The 16,234-nt window shown below is 38.6% G+C and overlaps 1 protein-coding gene across 6 annotated transcripts in view; it reads left to right on the forward strand.

The window, feature by feature from the left end:
- Nucleotides 1-16,234, forward strand: part of PDE1C (phosphodiesterase 1C) — a 359,821-nt gene that overhangs the window by 221,684 nt on the left and 121,903 nt on the right. For all 6 annotated transcript variants that reach the window (XM_085303991.1, XM_085303982.1, XM_085304009.1 and 3 more), the window contains 3 exons: nucleotides 8,090-8,203; nucleotides 9,099-9,281; nucleotides 12,160-12,226. In XM_085303991.1, coding sequence (XP_085160117.1) covers nucleotides 8,090-8,203; nucleotides 9,099-9,281; nucleotides 12,160-12,226 — 364 coding nt within the window. The remainder of the gene's footprint in view (nucleotides 1-8,089; nucleotides 8,204-9,098; nucleotides 9,282-12,159; nucleotides 12,227-16,234) is intronic.

The following is a 16,234-nucleotide window of genomic DNA, read 5'->3' on the forward strand; positions in this document are numbered from 1 at the left end:
ATTCAAAGGAAGGAGGCTATTTCGGGAAACAAGAGGAAGGCAAAACAATTACTTGAGAAATTGCCTGTAATTTCTTCTGATGAATAAATGCCAGGGTAGCAACGCTCTGTTTCAGTGATTGCTCCTTGCAAACATTCATTTTTTCGTCCTCTGGAAGATGTCACTTGAATTTTTCTGTACAAAAGCAGTWACAGAAGATAACTGTCAAGTCTAATACAAATCCATTGGGTTATAGCCTATCAGTTACTATATTTTCTGCTGTGTTGTAAGGGTTACCACTGTAGCTGTGGCTGGCTTTCTAGCCTGTGTCTGTTCCTCAGTGGTTGTTGGCATGTGCTGCATAGATAGAGCATTTGACTAGGGTATGGCAGACTGGAAAATCAGTCATGTTTGCTGACTGTTGTAAAAAGAGTTGGTGAGCTCCATAGCTTTTTGTGTGTGTTACATCCTCCACCAACCCACTATTTGAGTGGAGCATTGAAGTCTTCTGTACAAACTGTGGAGGAGCCTGCCCAGCCAGCTGACTGAGGCCACAGCATAGGTAAGTTACGTTGCGTAGCTGCATGCAGTTTGTTTTGGATACTTCGGGGAAGTGTTAAACATCCTGCACATTCGCTTTACAGTTTGTTTTCACCCAGGAGGGAAGGCCGATGTTGTCAGGGAGCATCCAGTAGCCCTTCCAGGCGCTTGCTGCATAGCTGGTCTGCACATACTCATTAAGTCTGGTATATCCTCAGAATACCAGATTTATTTTGTTTGCACGTTATGGTTGGATAGCAGATGAAAAGCTATTTCTGTGCAACAGTTTTTGAATAGAAATATAGGAGTTCACTGCACAGTGAACATGTGTTTCTCAAACTTATTCACAAATTTTCTGTTCTTGGGAAGAGAAGAGAATGCGTATTGCGGATCAGAAAGCAGAGTTTTATCTCTCAGTTCAGCGGTCTTTTCAGCCTATACTGGCTCCACTTGGGCATTTCCTGCATGTACATTGGAGTTTGCATTTATTCAACTAGGCCTACTCCATAATTCTACTGATTTTTTTTTTCTCTAGAGCTTCTGGTTAATTATTTATTTATTTATTAAATAAAGCAATTTCAGTTGGATGTCAAATTAAGCCATTCTCTCTCTCTCTCTCTCTTTTTTTTTTTTAATTGTATTTGGGTAATTTGACTAAAAAAGCCACACAGACTGAATGATGGAAAGTTCCTCTATTCATGCCTCCAGAGTCAGAGTGACAAGGATTTGCTGAAAATGAAAGTGTTCCACACTAGCGTCTAATTGTAATGGCAGTCTTGTTGTCCGGAGGAAACTYTTAAAGGACCTTATTGTAACTGGGGTCAGTCTTCCTGTGCGTCAGTCAGTTTTTGATGACGATCCTCTATGAAGAGCAGGACTGTGAATGCCCTGTACTGAGGTTAATGATAACATATATTTTGAGGAAGAGTATCAGTCTTGTATAAGCATAAGCRATGGCATGATTATTAGTAATGATTTTTGATATGGATATAGCAGCAAACATTTCTATCCAATATACTATTGCAACACATTTTACAAATATACCCAATTATGTTGAAGTATGGTCACATTTCAGATTGAAGGGAATGACTGAACAGCACGAAGTTGCTTCACAAGGATAGGGAGAGGCCACAAGAACAACCCCAGTTTCTTATGGRATGTGTTGTAGGATCCTTTATGTTTACAGGGACTGTAAACTTGTTTGCTCAGGCGCAGTGYAGCACCTGATTTACACTGAATGCAGTGAGATCCTGTCTGCTCAGAGAAAGTGTGATTCTGACTTGCATTTTAAAGGTTTGTTCAAAAGCTTTGGAAACTTTAGAGGTAGCAAGAACTGACTCACTCTTGCGACGTAAAGCTACCATTCTAGGGGAGCTCAACAACCTGATGTTTTGTTCCTGTGTACACCAGTTTTTCTCATACCTCAGTAAAATTCAGTTCTATATGCAAAACTTTCTTGTATGAATTCTTGGTACATCATCAGCAAAACCTGGAACTTCCCTGTCACAAAAAAGTTGAGAAGAGACATTCTCATTTTTGGAGTAATTCACAGCCTTCCTAGAAATTGCTGTCTCAGTATTGAGCTCTCTCTGCTTTTAGTGGTATTAGACTAAAGGAATGGCTATGTCTGTTTTGCTTATGTGTAGCTGTAACTGGGGAATGATTTCACATGTTATGAAAAGATTTGCTCTATTTGTCTATACTAACAATATAATTCTTTGAAGGGAAGTAAGACATGACACATCTTTTCTTGGGTTAATGCAGAAGGAAGCCAGTAACTCATTTTAGCTAGTTGTGTCATTATTAGAGAGTGGGAGAAGTTTTCATGTTGCTCAAATCTTTTCAAAGTTTTTCAGAACACTTTAATATTTTGCAAAAAGATGAGTCAAAAACCTGTTTTGGTGTGATGTGGGCCACATCTACTTTCTTCTCCTGGTCCTCAGATGAGAGATAGGAAACTTTGAATGATTTCTTCCATGCAAGCATTTAAACTCACAACTCAGATACAGAATTTGTTCGTGAAGATACTCTGGTCTGGGTTGCAGTTCCTTTGTCGCACCAAACTGTTCATTAGGTTTGAGGTACTGGTTCAAGATAATTCCCTCAGTTTCTCATYTGAGCTCTGGTATCTCTGATTTAAGTGTGAGCTCTATGGAACGAAGCAAGCTGAGTAGAAATCGATTAAATCAAAGATTCCCGTGTCTCAGGTGAATGCCTTAGCTGTGTGGAGCTAGGTCAACTTTGACCGGAAATTTCACTTCAGACTTTCTTAATGAAACATATATTGAGCTCAGCAGAGGCTTGTGAATAGTTTTTCATCGTGAAGAATAGAAACTATTGATGAAAGAACGTTGTCCCAGAAGAGTACCTAACCAGGTCTAACAAGAAGTGCTGYGTTCAACAGCTTGTCTTCTTTTTCCAGCCACAATAAAAAAATCTCTCTCCTGTCTACAAGCCTAGCCTGTCATGTAATATTAGACTATCTTGGTTGAAAAAACATAATAATCAGATTCAGCTGTCAATATCAAACTATTCAGTAGTTAATATCAAAAGAATAAAATGAGTAAATATGCCATYTTTGATCAACTGTAATTATGTGAGAAATTCACACTTTTTTGAAAGTTTTAATGTACATTCAAAGTGAGATTTTCCTTAGCTGCCCCAATGGTTTAAAAATGRTTTTGGGGAAAAAAATGTTGAGCTGCACTGTGGAAAATGTGTGGTGAATCAAAGTCATAAAGCTTTGAAAATAAATTTGAGGACTAGCCATGCAGCTTCTCAGACTTCATACTGGTTGAAGGAACTTGCCCCAAGTATTCAGACAGAACTTGTGCTTTGCATGTTAATTGAAGCTGACTGGTATCCAGACTGCTGTGGTGTTAATCTTCTCTGCAGTGATATGTAGTGCTATTTTTTTWAAAAAAAATCGACAGCATAAAAGCAAGCCCTCTAGCTAAGGAGATAAATATTTGTACACAGATACTGTTTTATTTATAACAGAGAGGAGAGTGCTTGGAGCACAGTTATTCAGAAATTTTACATTTTAAGAATACTCTTAAAACAGCTTCACATTTTCCTGTTACTCAGTTTGCATTTAAAGTGGCTTTGGGATTTTGAGCTATGTAACTTTTATGGACTAAGCTCAGTTTCCCAGTCTTTTYCCCTTTTTTCTCTCTGAATTTTAAGTATCATCATTCATACTTTAGGGAAACATTAAACAGAGTAGGAACAGGGCTTTGGAAGAGTGTGAACTTTGGATAACCTCCCCTTCAGAGAGGACCAAACCTGCTTGCTGTATACCTCGGCTGAGTTCAATAGGATTATATACTCTCAGCACATTTTACAGTCAATGTATACAGATATTTCCCTTGAAAGGGCAGTGTGAGGGGACATGTTCTGGAAGTGACCTGGCCCCTTTTCCAACTTTTTACACCTACTTGAGCTCTCTGTGSTGTTGGAGGAAATTAAAAATGCTTTGCAATGCCCAGGGCTGGGCTTTTCTTTTGCACAGTTAAGGGATTATTCCAAAGTCTCAAATGTGAAATAACTGTGCCTTGAACAAAAGTTCTCAACTTTTYCCATAATATTCAGAAAGAAACTGTGGACTAGATGAACCATTTCCCTTGGAAATCACATTAAGGAAAATGTCTGCTGTCTCTTAATATAATCCARCAACAAGATTTAGAGCTACTTTGTGTGACAAGCCAGTTCTTTGGAAGTGCTCTGCTGGCAACTGTAATTTGAGAAACTTTGGTCTACAGCCTAGCTCATTTGAGGCATGTTCCCATGGTCTTATGAAAGCTTAATGTTAGAAATGGTTAACACCTACCTGCGGATCTGGGACTTCCTTATTCACAGTCAGTTGCAGCTTCTTCTGCAACTAGCTCCATGGACTTCAGTGGAACTAGGTCAACTAGATTTGTGCCAATTTTTGTTACGACATTGAAAGAAAAAAGATCAAATGAAGCTGAAAGTTTGAATCAGTCTAAAATAATTTTAGATTAGTGCAAAACATATTTTGGTTGAAAAAAGGTGTTCTGTTCATACAGATTAGAATATTTGGACAGCTGTAGTAAAAGCAAAAGAAAAAAAGACCTGGATYCTTAAAATCAATTATAGTAATATCATTATCTGTCTTTTACTCAGTATCCTGACAGATTGAATGTTGTCCTATGAAATGGTACAAACGCCTGAACTGTACTTACTTGATGTAATGACTGGACTATTTGGTAAAAAGACAAGTAAGAATCTTGCCTTCTGTTTCCATTGGTTTAATACATTCTTAAAAATGAGGCATATTAAAAGAGGTTGTTGTGATGTTTTTATTTCAGTTAGAATGTTTTGATGAATTTGGTTGAATTTATGAATCACTTCAGCCACCTTGAAGCTGCATTTTTTCAGCTAATAAATTTGTCTGTATGCCCTTCACTGGGACAGCCTGACCTTAAGTTTATGATTGCATTTAAGACTATTTCAACCAAATAGAGATACCTGGTGCATGTTTAAGACTAACCACCACTGGGCTTTTATTTAGTAAAGGTAACTGACAGCAGCTGCTGTGATTCAATGATCAGAAAGAGTTACAGATAATGGATGGTAAGAGAAAGACAACGTCGTTTTTTTCATAAGAGCAGCAGATCGTGTGACAAGGTTTTATTATAACTGTACTTCTGTTTTGCCAGATGATTGATGCATGCAGTACTCAGCAAGATCTTCTGCATGATGATGAATGTTGATGTCATGAAACAGCAGTTACTCACTGTGCTATTATTATGAATTTTCAATGACTTGTAGAACAGATTTGCTAGGTACTTCATGAAAGGAAGGCCAGGAAAAAACAAATAATAATAATAATAATGTACCTCCTGCCAGATTAAGGCCTCTGATTTGTATGCAGATGTGTTTCTGGTCACTACATAAGGGATCACCAATGGAATGAAGGAAGGAGAAGGCCCATGAACCACTGTTTACTCTTTAGGCACAAAAGTTGTTCTGTTTCCGTCTCTTTCTTTTCTCACACATTGGCCAGTAAAGCTGGGAATGGCTGATGGCTGAGGAGAGGGCAGTGGTTTGGCTCTTGTGGGGAGGTGGATTAACTTCCCACATGTTTCTTGATGTGGGACTTGATCTGAAAAGTTGAGGAGCACCTTTCCTAGCTCTGTTCATTAAAAAAAAAAAAGAGTTGTTGCTCATGTTGTTCACAGATAACGGTGCAATTATGCAAAAGGGGGGAGTGCAGGAGCACCAAGGCACCTCAGGATGCCCTCAGTAYGYTTCCTCTTCCATCTCTTCCATAGGGCTYGCATTACTCCATGACTTCCCTGAGTTGGGTTTCAGGATTGGAGAAAAATCTACTAGCTCTCCACTGGCTTATGAAGTTGAGATGTGTTGTGTTCAGTGTATTTGTATACCACCAACCTTTCTGTCTYCTTTCTCATATGAAGAATGAATTAATGAACAATACTTTTGTTTTCAAGACAACCAACAGGCAGATGAGTAAAAACACCCATAAATTGAGGGTCCAGCTCTTCAAGGTTTACAGGTTTCAGGGTTCCAAGGTTCAAGGTTTTTGTAAATCTATATATGTAGCTGGTGGTGCTACTGTCAGTAGGAGTGAAGTTGGTGAGCTAGCCAGAGAARCAATCAATAWTTTTTAATGTTTTTTGTTCTTCGCAATCTCAGTGTTTATGTGAAGAAAAAAAAAGAACAGTTGTAAAGAGCTGTTGCTACAGTTGCAGACTGGCTGCTTCTCAGCTCCAGGGTGAAGMATAGACCCATGGAGACTATTTTCTCCTGAAGGCCCTGAGACCACAGGGATTTTGTGTTAGTGAGGGGAGAGAGGTATGCACTTGATTTTAAGAACTTAATTTAAATGTCTAGTTTAGAATGTTGGCTCCCTCTGTGGTTAATAAGTAGAGAGCGGGGAGACAATTTAGGGTACCTATAYTGGGCTCTTGCTCTGAATTATCTTGTGGAAAAGGTTAGATTAGTCTATAGACTATAGAAAGAGCTGGGGAAGACTAGTCTGCTAAATAAATACCAGATTTTAGATGATATGAGTACATCTCTATATTTCTGTACCGCACACAGGATGAATTAACAACATAYGAGTTCTACTACRTTGTTACGTTTGTATTTGAATGTTTATTTAATTGCTGCTAATCCTTTTAAAGGAATGATGATTTTCTTCTAAATTTTAATCATGTATCTTCTCGGATTTTTTAAAATAYTGAGATTTTACTCTTTACTTTTTACACTTTCTTCTCTTCTTCCTTCTTTTTTACATCTTTCTAATCTGCTACTGAAAATAGAGTGAAGGAAGAGAAAAGATTAATGAAAATTGTGCAGATATATAAATTGTCTTTGGTACAAGAGAAAAAATGATTTTTAAAACAACATCATCTACACAATTTTCATTAAAAAAGGTGTTTTCTCCCTTGTTAATAATCTAATAAAACAACTTCTGTGAGTTCCATTTAATATAAATGGGAGAATCTAAGAGAATCGTAGTATTTCTTAGCTTTAGTATTTTTGCAGTAGTATTTCCAAATATGGTGTTGTGTATATTTACATAGGTGTACACCAATCAACATAAATCATCATAAGGCCAGCAGTGTGCATTAAGCAGAGCTGCATGAGGCAGAGCATTGGCAGCAGGTGGAGGGAGGTGATCCTTCCCCTGTGCTCAGCACTGTGTTGAGTGCTGGGTGCAGTTCTGAACTTCCTGGTACAAGAAGGACGTGGTCCTGAGCAAGTCCAGCAGAGGACTACTAAGAGACAGGAGCATCTCCSATATGTGGAGAGRCTGAGAGAGCTGGGCCTGTTCAGCCTGGATAAGGGAAAGGTCAGGGGGAGTATTACCAATGTGTATAACTATCTGAAGGAAGGATTTAAAGAAGATGGATCCAGRCTCTTCTCAGTGGTGCTCAGTGACAGGATGAGAGGCACTAAGCCTAAACTGAAACACAGAAAATCCCACTTACATACAAGAAGACACTTCTTCACTGTGATTGCAGTTGAACACTGGAACAAGTTGCCCAGAGAAGCTGTGGAGTCTCCATCTGTGGAGATATTCAAAACCTGACTGGACATGACTCTGGGCAGCCTGCTCTAGCTCACCATGCTTGAGCCAGGGGGATTGGACCYGATGATCTCCAGAGATCCCTTCCAGCTSCAGCTATTCTGCAACTCTCTGATAAATGGCTGACATTTGCCAACAGATACTACTGAAGGAGTTGCATCCTTTCTTATGGCTGGAAYGAAATTGCCTTCTCTTATCTCTCGTCCTAAACTTCATGTTGTTTTTTATTTTAACTTCTTTCAGCATGAGTAGGTGACATTTGTATCTCACTTATTTGAGCCTAAATGTAATCTGTTGTTTTGTCTGGGATCATTGAGACTGATGTTTGAAAAATAATACATCTTGTATATAGTTTAAAGACTTTTGTAGACTTCCAGAAGTTTTCACTTGCTAATCATGTGTGCTAGGTCTTATGTTGGATTCAGTTTTGAAGTGATGCTCACTCTGTTTCCTCTTTGTGCTAATTAGATTCTTGTTTTTCTCTTCTAGGTTGCGGTCTTTGGTAAAGCAGTTAGAGAGAGGAGAGGCTTCGGTTGTAGACCTAAAGAAGAATTTGGAATATGCTGCTACTGTTCTTGAATCAGTATACATTGATGAAACTAGGTAAGTTAAAACAGATATCAGCACTCTGCTCATATCTGGTACCAACATCATGATAAGGTAATGTACATGTCAACTGGTAAAGTTGTTTCAGTCAAAATTTATTACTCGAAGACAATATGTTTATAATCATTAAAATATTTTAGTCTATGGAGAGCAGATCTTCCGTCTCTGATCCAAAAACTTCTCTAAGTTTCCTGAGGGGGGAAAAAAACATTTAAGCCATCATAAATTTAATATATACTCTCTTAGAGAAAGGAATTCATAACAATTGGGGCCTACTTTTTCTGTAAACTTCCAAATTCCTATTCCTCTATTCATTTTGAACAGTCTCAAATCTTTTCACTTAGATCAGTTCTTCGAGATTCAGAAAATTTTTACTCTAGGTCGTGATAGAGGTGGATTGGTAAGATGTTGCAGAGTTCTCCCCTTTGTTATGTGCTGTTTTGCCAACACGAAGTGCACTTGTAGAGTCACCTCAAATGACTTTCTCACCAGAATGTGAAATGAGAGGACTCTGTGAAACTAATTGAGAAGGTTTGACTTGGCCATCAATGAGCTCTGAGAAGTTATGGGCAGAAAGTCTGGGCAGAAAAGCCATGAATACTGATGAGCTGAAGATGAAAAATCAGTGGATAGTTGCGTAGTTGTGTTTTGGAAGACTAACACTTCTTGTTTGTCGGCCTAGTAGTGAGTTTCACAATCTGGCATTCAACTATACATGAGAATAAACAATCTGTTGAAGATTTGTAAAAATATGTTCCATTATGGCTTACGAACAGAAGACTTTTAAGAACTGCTTTAATTACAATATATTGTGGGTTTCTTTTTTTTTAATGATGCTACARTGCTCTCCTAGGGAGTCCTCTGTTTACCTATCTTTTTCTTCCCCTATTAGGCGTTTACTGGACACAGAAGATGAGCTCAGTGACATCCAGTCAGACTCTGTGCCCTCTGAGGTCCGGGACTGGTTGGCTTCTACCTTCACGCGGCAAATGGGGATGATGCTCAAAAGGACTGAGGAAAAACCTCGGTTCAGGAGTATTGTCCATGCAGTACAAGCTGGGATATTTGTGGAAAGGTAAAGAACCACATAATTACTTTGTTCAGGTAGCTGTCCAGGTACTGCAGTTTGTGTCTACAGTCTTGGATGAAGAATACTTTAATGTGCTTCTRAAGATACTTATACACGGAGGTAAATAACTCCTGGAAACCTGGGATTAGATAATAGAGTGCAATCTAAAGCAGCACATATCGATCTGCTCTTAGCATAATACAAATCTAATAGCACCCCTGGAATAATTTTAAAAGATCATGTACCCCTGCATAGCCCTGTGGCAGGAGTGAAATTTTATAATATGGTCAGTGCAGGCCTGTCTCTCTCTAGCCTCTGAAGAAAATTTGATATCATATTATTACCTTCCCAAATTATATAGTACACTTATGAACCAAGAGAGATGTGAAAAGTTTGAAACTCAGAGGATTTCAAAAATCCATTAAGCCTTCTCAGTCTTCTCGGTCACGGTTTGCGTCAGAACATACTTCTAGAACTAATTTAACTTTCTGAATCCTTTAAAACATCTAGTTATTTGAATTTGGATTTATTTCCTGTCTTACATTTTCTTATCGAGTAACCACTCTTCCCTGACATCCTCCTTTCATGCTGGAAGGAGGGCTTACACACGTGAAATAGTCAGCAGACTTTACACAATGCACGAGCCAGCACATCCCGTATCTCCTCCATGAAACTCAACACACAGATGAAAGTGCTGGGTGGGAATTTGAGACCACTGGAGCGCTCTTTTCATTGAGCTCCTGCTGCCGTTTGCAGAGAGCCTTGCTCTGTGTAGTTACTCTCAAAAGGAAGTATTCACTGCAGTCGCAGTAGGTTAGCAATGCTGTTTATCAGAATCTCACTGACAGCCTGCCAGTCTTCTGCACTGGAGGGTTGATCAGACACTGGACCCATAGACTACCCAGAAACTCAGAAGCTTCCTCCTACGTATTTATAGATGATTTTTGATCTGGATACCTGAAAACTTAGGAAGTTATTGTATGTGTATTAAAAGTGGCAGTGAGTTTTGGTAAGACCAACAGGGAAGTGTCGGCTGTCATTTCTCCTTTGAACATGTTTCTCCCAAATCTGACAGGCCGTTTGTGAATTAACTCTCACTCTTGATGCGTTTTTGAGAAGAACAATGTAATAAATTTAGATACTTTTTTTTTTCTGGTTAAGAGTGACTTTTTGTCTTTTTTTTATTGTCTGAAATTGTTCTTCAATCAGACTCTAATGGAACTGGAGCTTATATATTGTTATGGGTGACCATCCAGTGGACTATATCTGTCCCTGGCATCATGCTTCACATTTTACAGATAAATAACTGACTTACATGGTTAGACCTAAATAAAAATGTATATTTGTGGGAAAAGATTCCAACGTTTTCAATTTGATTTTATCATAAAATGATCATTTTTTTAAAAAAAAAAGTTTGTAATTAATTTTTTGTTTGCAATTAATATTTATGAACAGATCTTTCTAAATTTTATTGAAAGTGCTATCAACTCTTGAAATGATTGGATTATCAAAATCCTGCCGCCAGATGTGTGATATGGATGTGAAGGGGAATAATTGAGTTGGACCCCTGTAGGGCTAGTGAGGACATGGACTTTGTGTAGCCCTTTCAGTCTTTTGTAAAGAAAGACCTTGGAAGAAGCACAGGTGAAGTGGTCTCATGGTCACCTACCGATCTCAGTGAAGTCTGAGAGGAGAGAAGGTAGTATGGCTACTGTCTCAGGGCTTTGGATCTTGCTCTAAAGTAATCCCCACTCTTTCCATGGCAGGCAGGTCAGATTTTAGACAGAGAGTTGAGTATATTCTTTCCATCCTGGAGGACACACGTGCAAGGGGGGACTTGCTCAACAAGGATATGAGTGAACTGCAGAGAACCAGCTGAAGGAGACTGTTTTCTAGATAATATAAATCAGTGTGGCCCAAAGGAGGAGAGGTTCAGAAACRATATGGCTCCAGAGGAGAGTCGTAGTTTCCCTGAGCTAGGGGAGGGGGACTAAATTGTCACTTAAGAGAAAGCTATTGGGCTCCTGAGAGGAGTAGATGAGAGAGGAAGGGGTAAGAAATTCTTTATTCATGAATGGGAGAAGTTAATAAAACTCTGCAAAAGGGGCTGATCTGTTTTCAGGATGGAGTGCAGAAGATGGCAAAGAGAAAGTAAAGTAAAGGTTCACGCAGGATCATTTCGGATGGGAAAAGACATCTTTCCACCATCTTCTTTTAGTCCTAGGTTGCTTAAATGTRAAAAAGGATGAACTGTGGAAAGGCAGTTCAACTGTGTCAGTGTTCCTGGATTTATCCAAGCCTATTGTATGAGCACCACGTTTAAGATCTTGTACATACTTTATTACTTTGTTTAATATGGTTGCAGATGTTGGCTGTTGACTTATTMACACACACAMACACACACACACACACACACACACACAGAYATCCAAAAGATTTTAGGCCAATCTTAAAAATTGCAGACAAAAGTAACAGCTGTACCAAAGAGGAGCTGATTCATTGCAGACAATAAGTGTTTTCTGAACTGCACTTAGAATTAGCTTGCATGCTGAACCAGCAAGGACAAAGGGAATTGAATTTCAAGCAGTGTGGTCATCTGCAATGGAGAATGGGGAACATCTTGTTTATTTGAGTGTAGCCTTTTCCTCTGGAAGATCTGATATTGGCAGATACTCACTGAAGTCATGCCAAGGGACCAGGTTATGGGAAGTGTATGGTCTCCAGTTAAGCTATAGAGTAAGAATGATACAGAGGATATGTATGCAAGTTAAGAAAGAAAAATGAACTGCAGTCAGAGTTTGCTTGGATAAAAAGGGTCTCTGGAAAAAGTTTATTGCCTTATGATATTTTTTGTTTAATTTTTTGTACTATTTTACCATCATAGAATGTACAGACGGACTTCAAATATGGTCGGCTTGAGCTACCCACCAGCTGTAATTGGAGTGCTAAAGGTAATTGCAAAAAAAATTATGTTTTTTTTTCTATGCGAAACATCAGAATAACACTGCAATATTTGACTGGGGGGAGGAGGTCTTTGTACTCACCCTCTTCTTCTCTCTGAAGCTGAGTGTAGGTCACACACATTAATCATTTACTGACCTAAGGGAAAATCCTTTCAGTYAAGGAAAAAATAGAGTTCAAGGCTCTGGCCATTTTCAAGTTGTGAAGGTCACAGCTCTGTGCTAGGTTACAGGGCTTAAACTGAGGACTTAATAACATGCTGAAATCAATAACAGCCTCGCACAGGGAGGGAAGAAAACATGGATGGAGAGAGTGGGAGAAGAAATTCCTGCGAGGGCAGGGAATTTCTTGCATTGCTCAGCCTTAGCTCTTTAAAGTGACAATCGGTTTAGGAATAATGAATTTTCTGAGTTATATAATTTCAGAGGAAGGCTGAAGGTCAGAAATAGTCTGGGGRAAAAAAATCAATTTATGAAAACAACTGTAAAGTTCTTCACCTAGGCGGGAATTATCAAGACCACATATTACAGGTTAGAAACCGACTATACACATAGCAGCTTTGCAGAAGCAGGTGTGGGAATCARGCAGATTACAAGTTGCAAGGGATTCAACTGTACCATGTAATGGTGAAAAAAGGTGACACTGGGGGGGGTATATACAGGAACATTCAGTGTAAAGTTCATGAAGTGATTCTTCTGCTCCACTCAGCACTGGAAAGGCCTAATGTTGGAGTACTGAATCCTTTTGTTTTTTGGCTAGTACAACTCATCAAAAGATGTGGAGCAGTTGTAGAAGTTTCAGTGAGTGCAGCAAGAATTATCGAATATGACCTTCAAGGAAAGAGTGACAGAAAGTGCTCAGTTTAGAGAAAATTGAAAGGAAATGAATTAACAACTTTCAGTTATTTAACAGATTGCTATAAAGACTGTGATAATGTGTTTTTCATGTCCTTGGTGGATAGGATAAGATATAATGGGTTTTAATTGCAACGACAGCAAAATATTGGAAAGGATAAGGATAGTTAAACAGTGGAGTAAATGGCCTATAGTAGTTGTAAAATCTGCATCATGGAGCCCTGTAGAAATAGATTAGATGAATGTCTATTGGGAATGATGTAGATGTAGCTGGCCCTGTATTGAGGGAAGTAATCAACTAACTTATATTTCAGGGTCTCTTCCTGATCAATTTTAATAGCCCTATTAGGCTATTAAAATACTGGAGGCATGTAACATCTGTGTTTATTGTTCAAGATCTGAAGGAGATAAACTAATAATTAATGAAAATCACTCAGAAAAACAATTCCTAATCTCCAGGTTGATTAAAGGTTCTCTGTATGTTTTTTTCTACACCAGGATAAATGATCCAACTCAAAAAGCTGAAATTCCTGTGTACAGAATTGAAATATTCTATGTGCACCTTTTTTTTCTACTTTAGGTTAACAGGTATTAGCTTCCATCCTGCAAATGGGATCTAAAGTTTTCTTATGGAACTCCATCCCATAGCTGGATTATGGAGGAAAATATCCATAATGATACCTCATCTCCAAAGATCTTCAGAGCTAAAAAAAGCAGACCAAGACCTGTCAGCTACTTTCAGCTGACATAAACCTGCTAGAATCCCTCTACCCCTTGTATGTCTTTAAGTGATTGAGGGATATAAACAGAACTGATTAAGCTAGAATAAGTCAAGACACATCAATAGCAAGAAAGGCATTGACTAATTTTGCTCTGGGTGAAATAATGCCTACTTGTCCACTGTCTACTCTAGGATGTATTTTTTCAAAACTATTTTGAGAATGTGTCTGCCAGGATGGCCTCAAGATGGGTTATGGAAGTGGTTGAATTGGATGTTATTTGCTTTTAAAAATGTCTTCTGTCTTTGAAATAATACCTCAACTTAAATGTTCAGTCCCCTCTCCTTAATGGGAAGGGGGGAATTCAAAATGGGAATATTTTGTTTTTTGCTTCAATCTAAAAGGGCCAAGTTAAAAAAAAAAAAGAATTCCCCCCCCCAAATAAAACTGCAGCTACCTGACTGCTTAGTGATCTCTCTAAAACAAGTTTACATTTTAAGCATTTGGAAGGGTGTAGAAGTGACCACACACGTCTCTTCAGCTCTTCTGAAATGCCATAATCAACATTCCCCTCAGAGTCACGGCAATAAGGACAAGGGTTGGGACATCATGAATTCAAAACTAGTTCAGTTTTGAACAATGCATTCTCCTCTTTGCTTCCATGGCCAGCAGGATGTCTGCACTGAGTAGCCCAAAGTTGTGAAATCAGCTTGGCAAAATGAGATTGTACGATTTTAATAAAGCATTGAAATACTGCAGGTCTTGCAAAGAATGCAGATGTAGCTGTAGCAGTGTAAGTCCTAAGCAGATTCTCTTCCTCACTGTTTCAGTGGAAGAGAAGTTAGGCAAATGTGGTTGCATAGGATCTGGCTTTATCTATGTGTCAGATACTGATTTTCCTAGTGTGGTAGCCAAGCGTCTTTCTGCATGACATTGGTATGACGACATAAGACCTGTAGCCACAACAGGAGCAATCAAACTTGTTTTGCATTTGAGGAATAGCTATACATACCATTAATGCAGACATATCTGAGTAAGTATGTTCATTTACCCAGCAAGTCATGCTGATCTGATATTCAGCAGTGTAGCACTGGAGACTGAACTTAACATCAGCTAACTAACTGATGAAATATTTGCCTGCTCTAGAAGTGATTTTTTCAGCCTTTCTGATTCCCATGCCTACCTGCTAATATTCAGGTAATGAATACAGAAGCTGCTGTTTACAGAGTTTACAGTACAGGCATGTGCTTAACTGTGCCAACAAAAATGTCAGTCCTGCCAGTAGTGTTGAGCAGCATCTATCCTTGAGTCTGCTTGTTGGCTTATGAAACAAATCAAGTCTACAAGGTTAAGGACAGATAAAAAAMCCCAGGAAATTGAGCATTTAGGAAAAAATGGTGCTATACTTTATCTCTAGGGTCCCCCAAAAAAAGGCCGACCAATGGCCCAGAAATAAATGAACAGGAAATAGAGACAGTAAACTCTGGGTTTATATTCAGTTACAGCACAGTGACTATACGTGGCATTAGGACAGCTTATGACAGCTGAGCCTGTAGGACCAATGACCTAGAGGCAGATCTAGCACAGAAAGTTTCCCATGCCTCTACTCTTGGGGAGAAGCAGCAGCGTTCCCCCCCATCACAAGACATCTGTGAAGTTCTGCTTCCTTTTAGATCTCTCCTCAGTATGAGGGATACTTCTGTGTTAACTTTTTCTTTAAAGGTTATATAATGTACTGATTTTCAAAGTGTAACTCATATTGCTGCAAACCTCTAAGCTATTTGTGACACTTCCATGTTTCCATTAAGAGGATTTTCTCCCCACTAGTTATATAGGATAAAATGCTGTTGTCATTATTGTCACTAGCAAAACTCGTGTTGACTTGATGAGAGTAAGGATTTCTCCCTTAGCAAAATCTAAATGGCTCTAATGTGAAATCAGCATCTTAACCCTTATTTAGCGCAAATTGACAATTTGGATCTACTATTTGTGATCACATGTGCCTGGATCACTTCGTCTGCTGCAAAGTTACATCATGAACTTCAAAAAAAGCTATATAGAAAGGAACACAAAAGTTTTATTTCCACAAGTTAAGACTGCCTTACATTGAACTCAATGGCAATGTAGTTGAGACATTATTTTCATTGTCATAGGAACAAAAGAAGGTTGTAATATACATGCAAGTTGTAAATTTGTTTGCTGCTTTGACTAAAATAAGTGATTACAAAACAAAAATAAACACTCTAAAAACAATGCAACCTTTAAGCGGAGAAAGTAGATACTTTGGACTTAATTTCTTTGCCCATTTTTCCAAGTTTGTTCAAAGACTTTAAAGCCTATTTTGTTGGTGGAAATCTTTGCTCTCCTATTTGTTTTCTCTCTCCAACTCCTACTGAAAGTGTTGAAAAACTGCGATTTATGATTG

The sequence above is a fragment of the Rhea americana genome, unplaced genomic scaffold, assembly GCF_003343005.1.
Source record: "Rhea americana isolate MKP2758 unplaced genomic scaffold, rheAme1 scaffold_100, whole genome shotgun sequence".
Classification (NCBI taxonomy): Eukaryota; Metazoa; Chordata; class Aves; order Rheiformes; family Rheidae; genus Rhea; species Rhea americana.